General features: G+C 25.4%; 1 protein-coding gene across 4 annotated transcripts in view; it reads right to left on the bottom strand.

Annotated features, from left to right (window-relative positions):
* The window catches only part of LOC126908326 (small G protein signaling modulator 3 homolog), a 66,119-nt gene extending 60,273 nt beyond the window's left edge, over positions 1-5,846 (bottom strand). The window contains exons 1-6 of one of the 4 annotated variants that reach the window (XM_050690267.1): positions 5,533-5,846; positions 5,013-5,248; positions 1,764-1,841; positions 1,536-1,690; positions 1,267-1,477; positions 1,070-1,200 (exon numbers count right to left, since the gene is read on the bottom strand). In XM_050690267.1, the coding sequence (XP_050546224.1) occupies positions 1,070-1,200; positions 1,267-1,477; positions 1,536-1,690; positions 1,764-1,841; positions 5,013-5,248; positions 5,533-5,595 (874 nt within the window). In that variant the 5' untranslated portion in view covers positions 5,596-5,846. Of the gene's footprint in view, positions 1-1,069; positions 1,201-1,266; positions 1,478-1,535; positions 1,691-1,763; positions 1,842-5,012; positions 5,249-5,528 lie in introns of all 4 variants that reach the window. The other 3 variants (XM_050690266.1, XM_050690264.1, XM_050690263.1) reach the window with 3 other exon arrangements.
* Positions 5,847-11,460: the final 5,614 nt, after the last annotated feature.

Raw genomic sequence — 11,460 nt, 5'->3', positions numbered from 1 at the left:
TTTTTTTTTTGTGTCTGTTACCACTTTTTCTCAGCTCTCACCGAACCGATTTCTTTTAACGATATGTCAAAAGATCACAAATCGTATCTAGTCGAAGACATTACCCTCAAAAATTGAAAAAAACTCCCTCGTTCCCCGTAAAATTACAAATTTAAAAATCGCTAATTTTCAAAATTTTTTCAATTTTTTTTACTTAAAATTGCTATAACTTTTATAAAAATAACCGAATCAATATAATTTTTTTTTATATAGATGCATGATATCATTACCTTTCATTTGGTATATTTTTTTTTTATGTAACCCTTTAATTGCCCACAGGGGGGGATTTAAAATGACAACTTTTTCACAAAAAATTAATTTTTTCAACTTGATTTTTGAAAAAGTTCCGGAAGGTTTGACACCTTTATATATATCTTAAATAAAAGCTAATGTAATACACTTTATCATGAAAAAAAAAAATTTCGGACTTTATTTTATCTTCACAGTGAAAATGGCTACCGAATGCTATTTTTGTGTGAAAATTCTCGATTTTATTTTTTACATTTTTAACTTTATAATGCTATGACATATTGAAAAGTGTATGGATCAACATTATTTTTTTATGAGAAATAATATTTTTTAATAATCCCTTTTTCATTCGACATACTTTATCTTAATTAGNTATGAGAAATAATATTTTTTAATAATCCCTTTTTCATTCGACATATTTTATCTTAATTAGGATATTAATAATGAACTAGCAGATCATGTAGCTTTTGGAATAATCCACCAATTTTTTAAAATTAAACACTATCTAAAGATTTGCATCGAAGCGTTTTTTTTGATAGTGATTTTAATACAATTTTAACAATTCTATTTTTTTTAATACTATCACATTTATTCAATTAAAAAAAATAGAATTGTTATATAAAAATCTAAGATGATATGGGTTTAACCTAAAAATATTGGTAGCAGAGAATGAATTTTTCGTATAAAGAACTATCATTCTCAAAAGAATTAAATTATATTTAGCTCTAATAGTTTCAAAGATATTTTATTAGGTGTAGTTAAGGAATTACCCTGTATTTACCTATCAACGATGTGGTGTAATACATTGCTGGTAGTAAATCTTCCACAATAGTACACATCATCCAAAATGATTCTTCTTCTTCCAGGATTAGTAACAATGAGGCTACAATCATACTAGTACCTTGACAATAACTAACATATTTATAAAATATTAGAATTATTTCATTTAAAATAATAGACTTAAACTCATATATATACCCAATATCAGGATACAACCATGCCAATGAACGCAAGACTCTTCTTAACCTGGGAATACCTATGCTTCGAAAATTATTAAAACAAACGTGACTGGGCATAGTACGCAAAAGATCTTTTTCAATTTGTTTAGAAGATACTAAAGTATCATTGTTAGATGAGCGGACTATTTCTTTATAGGAGATGGAATGAGTTTGTTTCTTTAAAAAGGCACCTTATACAAGCAAACATTTAATTAAAGTTTCATTCAGTTTATTATTATTGATTATTACCAGAAAAAATCATCCATAATTGAGGCCTCAATGAATGTGGAATACCTTGGCGAACCATAAATCTTAATTTATTTGTATAAGGCTTTAAAGAGTTATTTTTACTATCTATAACTTTATTTTTATAGTATGATTCCAAGTAAGAGATCCATAATGTTCTATATTAATTTATGGTTTTCAAAATAAAATTTGATTTAATAAATGTTATAAGTAATTTTGTAAATAAATTACCGTTGGTGAGAATCTTCATATTCATCATCATCTAAATATTCATTAGTAATGTCATTACGAAATCCAAATTCATCAAACCTAAAATATAATGAGAATTCAAACGTAAGTAAAAATATTCATATTATTCATACTGTTCATAAAAATTTACTGATTTTTTTATTTTATAAACATTCTGTTTATGTAAAGTAAGCTAACATTCTTATGTGATATTGTTTTAATATTTTTCAATATTTTTAAAATTAGGTCAATTAATATTTTTCAGCATAAAATAATTATACTCTAAATAATTACAATTTAAAAATATTCAAAATTTAATCACTTATGTTGTATAGTGTCATTTATAAAGATGACTGCCCCCTAATTTTTCATAAAAATGTACATTAAATGCGATAAGAATTCTGAAAACATATCTGAATTCAGTATCATGTCACTTAGGTATCGGTCAGGCCATATTTTTGAAATTTTGATGTTTTTAACCCTTTAGTACAGTTTACATTTTCGAATAATTTTAAAATTTTCAAAATAAATTTTTACGTTGAAGGAATCACAATTTTAAAAAAGTGGCCGGACCGATACCTAAGAGACATGATACTGAATTCAAATTTGTTTTCAGAATTCTTATCGCATCAGTAATTTCGTCGTACTGATGGAACAAAAACGGGTTGTTTTGTACGCTCAAACTAATGGTTTTCAAACAGTAGCTGTTATATTTGACATGCTTGCGCGCGTATGTGCGTTATCCACCACAGCTATTTTATTGTCCATAGAGTTGCATAGGGCAATACCGGCTGCCTAAAAATAGCTACAAATGCATACTTGATATTATACCTGTATATATGATATTTGATTATTTGCTTTTATCATATTTGCAAACCTATCATTACATAGTACGAAACAAATTTTGTTGTTGTATTCCTATATAAGTGACGTCCAAAAAAAAAAAAAATCTGATGAGGTACGTATATATAAAAATAATTTTCATACACTTTCTTAGTTTCGATAGAAAACTGAGAAGGTATTAGTTTTAATGTGATGTGTTTTTTGCTTGTATCTATTCATATCTGTACCTCTGGACTGTTATTGTTCAACGATACGCCATAAGGTCAAAAAATATATCTTGTTGATGTATTTAGCATTATATTTTAATAATTTCCCTTTAAATCTGCCACAATAACGTGTTTTTCTTAGTCGCACACTATGTTATCAAACTAGATCTAACACCAAGTAACTGATGTTATGGACTTCCTATAAGAACAGGCTTATAAAACTTAAATATTTTAATGTGTAAATAATGTAATTTTGTAAATTGAATTCTTATAATTAAAATCAGTTCTTTTATAGTTTTATAACTTCAAAAAAAATCGATGTGGATCTCATATGATTTAACTTGTTTTCTATAAATATTTAGTTTTTTTTACTCGTCAAAAATAAATAGTTTAATTATTTTTATAATCAATTAAAATATTCAAAATTTAATCACTTATGTTGTATTTACAGTAAAGCTGATGCTAAACTATAGTTTATATACTACATAAAATAAACATGCGTAGTAGATACTTATAGACGCGTCATGATTTCACAAATTTAAATTTATTATAAAAATAATTAAACTATTTATTTTCGACGAATAAGAAAAACTAAATATTTACAGAAAACAATTTAAATCATATGAGATCCACATCAATTTTTTTGAAGTTATAAAACATTCGGTGAGAGCTGAGAAAAAGTGGTAACAAACAGGAAAAAGAAAAAAAAAATTTTAAAAACACATCATAGTAAAATTGAAGATAAAATGTCACAATTTACTGATTTTTAAAATTGTAATTTTTTTTGACTTTTTCCGTTTATAGGGAATGAGGAAAATTTTTTCAATTTTTAAAGGCATTGTCTTCCACTAGATACGATTTGTTATCTTTTGACGTATTGTTGAAAGAAATCGGTTCGGTGAGAGCTGAGAAAAAGTGGTAACAGACACAAAAAAAAAAAATAATAAAAAAATAAACACATCTTAGTAAAACTAATACCTTCTCAGCTTCGCATCGAAGCTAAAAAAAAGTCATTATTTGATGGAAAAATAAGGGAGTTATAGCATTCTTAATAAATCATACTGTATATAATTATAAATCTCTATTATAATTTAGTCATTTTAGGTAAAGGGGGAATTTTTCATGGGCTTACTAATGTTTTGTACACTCTGCAAATTTTGAGCTTTGTTTTAAAAAAATGAGTGTGGTATTATTTTGTTTAATTAAACATACAAATTAATTACTAAATACTCAAAACAAAATTTCATTATTAAATTTTGAAAGAACAAAAACATTTTTTCCATAAAATCTACTTTATAAAATGGCTATCTTGAAATATTTTTTACATTTTTCCTAAATGTTTGAAAAATAATTTTTTTTAATAAATAAAAAAACTCTTAGTTATAATAAAATTTTTATAATTCCAAAGTATAACGATTATTAAAAAGAAAATGGAAAAAATATTGGTTTGATTAAGTTATTAAATTTTTCAAAACATTGTGAACCAGGCTGTATTTACTATTAATTTTTACACTATATAATGTATAATATTATTTAATACTTTTAAATGGTATTTCTACTAATAACTCTAGATATAGACTTTGTGAATATATGTCTGTAAAAATACTCAAAATTATTTAAATTTTAAATCAACAAATATATATATTTTTTAATTAAATTGTTTTGAGAATTTTATGATTTTTGTAGAGGAAATATTTGTTTGTTTGTCAAAATGTTACAACTCATATGTTATGAATCAATTTTATTGAAAATATTTATTTTTATAATCTGTAAGGCCAGGAATTATATGCAATTATAAATTTTGTAGTTATTCTAAACACACCATCAGCCAGTATAATTTTTTTTAATTGGAAAACTTAGTGTGTTATTAGTTTGATTATATTTGAGGGGGTTATCCCCCCTAAAATGAAATTATTTAAAAATCATTAAATTAAAAATCTTAAGTAAAAATTTTCAACATTCATAAATTTTCTAGTATTAAATATTACAACACTACTTTTATGATAATGTTAAATTAATTCAGGTTAAAAAATTAGACATTTTAGTATTGTATTATATTCTCTAATTCTTTTTGTTTTATTGCCATTTAAATTTTAGTTAATTATTAGATTTAAATCTGTACTTAAGCCAACACAGATATATTACTTATAAATAAATAAATATTTATTTATATAATATACTAGTTATTATATTTTATTATTACCATTGTTGATTAAGAGGTTGATAAGGTAGTTTATTATCATGTTGTATATAGCTATCAAGTATGTCTTCTGGCCACATAGAAGGAGTGAGACCAGAAAATGATTTTCCTTTTGTGAGCTTTATATTACTACCCCAATCATTCATATTATTAACTCTAATTAGTTTAATAAATTGTGTATAAACTGATGATTCAGTTTCTTCCTCGTCTTCGGTTTCAATAGCACTCTCTATACAAGTCTATAACACCAACATAAAAATTGTTAATTAAATTTTAATTCATAAATAATTTAAACAATTAATATTTGGTATTATTTTAATTTGATAACTTATAATAAATATAAAAAGTACTATAATTGATCCATACTTCTATTATGTTTCAATTACATCTAACCAAAGTTTCTATATTGGAAATTTAATTTGAAATAAACTACAATTAATATGAATTGGTTAAATGTATATAAAATTATAAAATATCAGTAGTGTTACACATATGTATAAAATATTAAATTAAACTAACATACATGATTTTCTTTTCCCACATATCCTTCATGTGATCTGGATAAAAACAATTTCTTTAAATCCATATTTCAATACTTTTTTATCATCTATTCCTACAATAAAAATTTCACTAGACAAAAACAATTATCAATAATTTATAGGTAAAAAACTAATGTAACTCTTCATTAAATGGAAAAAATTAGGAGATGAACATGATTTTTCTGATAAATATTATGTATATATAAACATGAAAGTAAAAATTTGATAAAATGCTTAATAAGATAAACAAAAAATTAACTTAATAAATTCTAAAGAAGTTTTCTATGAAAATATTATATGATTTATAAGTCTTATTAATTAATAATGAATTTATTTATTTATTTACTTTTTATTATTTAGAAAAACAAATGATAATACTCATAACTGATAACATACACATAGGCCACGCCGTATTCATTTTTAGTATTACAATTTTTATTTTTATCATAAATATACGCAGCGAAACTACGCTAGACTCAGACGATTATGCTGATAGGTAGCATAAATGTTAAGTGCTCCAATTCTTTTAACTATTTGTAGCATTCTAAGTTTTTAATTATCATTAACCCTTTAGCAGGCGCGTGCCTATTTTTAACGTTCATAGTCGCTTGGGGGTCTATCGGACCCATTTCTAAAAAAGTATATAATATGTATAAAAAAGTTCATTTTTTTTAATTTAAAGACATTATTTGTTACCATATGATATATAAATATGGATAAAAATTCAAAAATTAAAATTAAATAATAAATAAATTACAAAATTATGTGCATTACTAAAAATTATATTACGAAAAAAAAAACTTAATTTTCAAAATTTCATTAAAAAATTTTGGCTTGTAAAAAAATTATTTTAACTGCAAAATCTTTTTTTTAAGACAGTAAACAAAAGCTTTTACTTTTGCAAAATGTATTTTAATTAATTTTTCTTGTATTTCTTTGAGCTCAAACACGGCTTATATTTATTAGTTTTATGTGTATTTACATTTAAATAATCATTTTTCTGAATTGAATTTTTTTATTATTAATATTACAATACATTTAATTATTATGATACGAGTATATACAATTATTCGTTCGTAGTAGCACATCGATTACCGATAATCAATGTGTCTACATTGCGATGCGATGTATTTATTACATGTTTTGTTCTTATTTGTTCCGTATCATCGAGTAGTGGAAATTCTAAATAGATTATTTATTTTTAAAACATAATTGCACAGTCGGTGGCAGATTCACATAATTCCAATTCCACAATATTATATCGATTATAACATTGCATTTACGATAAAACGATATTTTGAAAAAAATACAAGTCGCGTGGGGGTAAATAAGGCCCATTTCAATTTTTATGAATATTTTAAGTCATACATTTTTTTTTCGAAGGTATTTATGAAAATCAATTCAATATTACTATAAAAACCATCTTATAAATCTATGTATATGTACACCTTTTATGCAATATAATACATCAGTTTTTATTTATGTGGGGGTATGCTAGACCCCCATGCAACTGTTTAAGGGTTAAATAAATAAAGTATATTGTTAAACAATAATTTTTGATTATTGATTAACATGATATTTTTCATCCCTTCAAGGCTAAAAAACATTAACTTGAATTTTTTTAAATGAGAATACATATTTTAAATTTAATAAAATGTTTGAGTTTTTAATTTAATAGCAAATGGCATTTGAATTTTTAATATAACATCATTCGTTTATTAGATATAAACATTTAAAGTTTCAAATTTTTGAGTTAATATACATGTATAATATACAAGGGATTACAAATACAGGTAGCTAGTTGGTTTTTCATGACATTGCTGTCACAGTCACGGATTGTTCATTATAAATTATGACTATCAATAGATATACTTTTTGTATTGTCAGTTAGTGTATTTATAAACTCACAACAATTTGCCTTAACTACCAATTGATAATAAAAATGCTGTGTACCCAGGCACGTAGCCAGAAAATGTTTATTGGAGGGGCCAACAATTTTGTATCATTTTTCGTAATATGTTTCCTATGAAAAGTTTGTGAGGGGGGTCCCTCCACTCCTACTGAGACAGTATCCCATTCTATAAATCTTACAAGTTCAAAATTTGTGTTTATTTTTAAAAAATTGGTAGATTATTCCAAAAGTTACATAATCTGCTTTTTCCTTATTAATATCCTGATTAAGATAAAGTATGTCGAATGAAAAAGGGATTATTAAAAAATATTATTTCTCATAAAAAAATTGTGCCGATCCATACATTTTTCAAAAAGTTATAGCATTATAAAGTTAAAAATGTAAAATACAAAATCGAGAATTTTCACACAAAAATAGCATTCGGTAGCCATTTTCACCGTGAAGACAAAATAAAGTCCGAAATTTTTTTTCCATAATAAAGTATATTACATTGGCTTTAATTTAAAATATATATAAAAGTGTCAGTATTTCCGGAACACTCTCAAAAATTAAGTTGAAAAAGTAAATTTTTTATAAAAAACTTGTCACTTTGAATCCCCCCCTGTGGGCTGGTAAAGGGTTAAATTTACAAAAAAAATATACTAAATGATAGGTAAAGATATCAAGCATCTATAAAAAAAAATTATATTGATATGTTAATTTTTAAAAAAGGTATGGCAGTTTTTTGTAAAAATAATTCAAAAACTTCGAAAATTAGCAATTTTTTAATTTGTATTTTTTTAGGGGGGTTTCCCCATTTACGGGGAACGAGGGAAATTTTTTCAATTTTTGAGGGTAATGTGTTAAGGGCAATATCTTTCACTAGATACAATTTGTGATCTTTTGACGTATAGTTGAAAGAAATCGGTCCGGTGAGAGCTGAGAAAAAGTGGTAACAGACACAAAAAAAACACATCATAGTAAAAATAATACCTTCTCAGCTTTACATCGAAGCTAATAAAATGATGATGTGAACATAAGCTGATTTAATTTTTCAACTTTTAAGCTATTAAGAAAAAATAATTTATTCCTAATTACTAATAACAAATAAGTTAAAAAAAATTTTAAAAGAAATATAAATTATAAACAATGTAAAATTTATTTTATTTAAAATTTAAATTTCCTGCCTTTATTTAGTCATATTTTTATTACTATTATTTAGAGCACGCAAATAACAAATTAACAAAAACAAATAAATTTCCTATTGTAACTACTAAATTATAAAAAAAGAAACAAATTAAAGATATAACAAATAACGTTTTCTATGAATATAAAAATGAAAATACAGCCATAATAATAACTGTATTACTCAATAGTAATCACAAATTAATAATAATTTCAATGTATATAAGGCCTAGCACGTTTTTGATAATTCATAAAAATAATTGAATTTTAAATTTGGGGGGGCCTGGGTCACAATAATTCTAAGGGGGTCAGGCCCACCCTTGTCTACGTGCCTGTGTGTACCTGCTAATATCGATGTCATAAAACATCAATTAACTACCTGTATTTTTAATCCCTAGTGTATTATACCTATATATTAACTCAAAAATTTGAAACTTTAAATGTTTATATCTAATAAACAAATTAAGTTTCATTAAAAAATCAAATGCCATTTGCTATCAAATTAAAAACTCAAACATTTTATTAAATTCAAAATATGTGTTCCCATTTAAAAAAAAACGGTATCACAGTGGGGTCAAGGCACAGAAGAAACGCTTCGATGCAAATCTGTAGATAGTGTTTCCTTTAGAGAAATTGGTGAAATATTTTAAAAGCAACATGAACTCTTATTTCTTTAATTATATCCTGATTAGTAGTTCTTTGATTTTAAAATATAATATATGAATAAATACTAATTATAGTTTTTAAATTTAGTATGAAATTGTGAGGCCAGCTATGATGTATGGTTCATAGTGTTGGGCGGTTGATAAGAAAGTAGAGCAGAGAATAAGTGTAGCAGAGATGAGAATGCTTAGTTGGATGAGTGGAGTGACTAGAGAAGATAGGATAAGGAACGAGCATATAAGAGGAAGTATAGGTGTTGCGTCAATCGTGGATAAGATGACAGAAAATAGACTTAGATTGTTTAGTCATGTTATGAGGAGAGAAGAATGGGAAGCTGTAAGAACAGTTATAGAAATGAATGTTGAAGGAAGAAGAGATAGAGGAAGACCAAAAAAGAGATTGAGGGATGTTATTGAATGCGACATGAGGACAGTTGATGTGAGCATAGAAGATGAGGGAGATCGTGTCAAGTGGAAGCTTAGGATAAGGGTGGCCGACCCCAAGTAGTTGGGATTAAGGCAAAGAAAAAGAAAAATATTACCAGATATTCCGGTGGCAATTGACATAATATGATTGTTATTTCGGAATGTACAATTTAGCGTTTAGTTGGGTTTAAATAATATAGCGTCAAATCAATTACCTACTCTATCNATATAGCGTCAAATCAATTATCTACTCTATCGGTTGTATATTAATATACACTACACTTTAATGATACAATAAATAAATAAACTCACACATACATACATATGCATTTATAACATTGTGTCTAATGTATAACATGATAAAAAGCAACCGTAATATGAAAAAAACCCAGCACAGGGGGGTTGCGGCACAGTTGTGACGTGGTATAGTTGGATCAAGTATAATGATATCTGACAGTGATTAAAATCACTATCAAAAATAAACGCTTCGATGCAAATCTTTAGATAGTGTTTAATTTTAAAAAAATTGGTGTTTTATTCCAAAAGCTACTTGATCTGCTGGTTCCTTATTAATATCTCGATTAAGATAAAGTATGTCGAATGAAAAAGGGTTTATTAAAAAATATTATTTCTCATAAAAAAATTGTGTGGATCCATAAACTTTTCAATAAGTTATAGCATTATAAAGTTAAATATAATATAAATAATAAAATCGAGAATTTTCACACGAAAATAGCATTCGGTAGCCATTTTCGCCGTGAAGACAAGTCCAGAGGTCAAATTTTTTTTTTTCAAATTAAAGTATATTACATTAGCTTTAATTTAAGATATATATAAAAGTGTCAGACCTTCCGGAACATTTTCAAAAGTTAAGTTGAAAAAGTTAATTTTTTGTGAAAAAAATGTCATTTTAAATCCCCCCTATGGGCAGAAAAAAAGTCAAAATTACAAAAAAAATATACCAAATAATAGGTAAAGACATCAAGCATCTATATAAAAGTTACGGCAGTTTTTAGTAAAAAAAATTGAAAAAATTTCGAAAATTAGCGATTTTTAAATGTGTAATTTTTTTGGAGGTTTCCCCCATTTATAGGGAACGAGGGAAATTTTTTCAATTTTGAAGGGTAATGTCTTCGACTAGATACAATTTGTGATCTTTTGACGTATCGTTGAAAGAAATCCGTTCGGTGAGAGCTGAGAAAAAGTGGTAACAGACACAAAAAAAAAAAAAAACATATAGTAAAACCAATACCTTCTCATATTCGCATCGAAGCTAAAAATGGAATATAAATTTTAGTACTCACATTAAATGTAATGTAACTCGAAAAATGTTTGTTTAAATGAAAAAATATAAGATAATTTTTTTGTTTATAATTATCTTTTAAATAACTTTTGTACGAAATTTTTTTTGTAAATAAAATATTTTTTGAGAAAATTAAAAAATCTCATATTTTTGAACTTTTGTGAGGCTGTAAAAAAAATGCTCAATTTCAATCAATGAGGACTATTAGTATGTCATTATACATATTTTAATTCAAATATTAATAAAACAAAATTTGGTTGGGAATTTTTTCCGCAATTTTTCCTTTGTTGACAGGCCTAGATGTCANCCGCAATTTTTCCTTTGTTGACAGGCCTAGATGTCAGTTTTAAACTTGTAATTGAGCAAAAGTTATGGTAATATATTCAATTTTTTAGCTTCGATGCGAAGCTGAGAAGGTATTAATTTTACTATGATGTGTTTTTTT

Source organism: Daktulosphaira vitifoliae, unplaced genomic scaffold (assembly GCF_025091365.1).
Source record: "Daktulosphaira vitifoliae isolate Bord-2020 unplaced genomic scaffold, ASM2509136v1 Scaffold_5, whole genome shotgun sequence".
NCBI lineage: Eukaryota > Metazoa > Arthropoda > Insecta > Hemiptera > Phylloxeridae > Daktulosphaira > Daktulosphaira vitifoliae.
The sequence above is the reverse complement of the archived record's forward strand: the minus strand, read 5'-3'. Positions and strand labels throughout refer to the sequence as shown.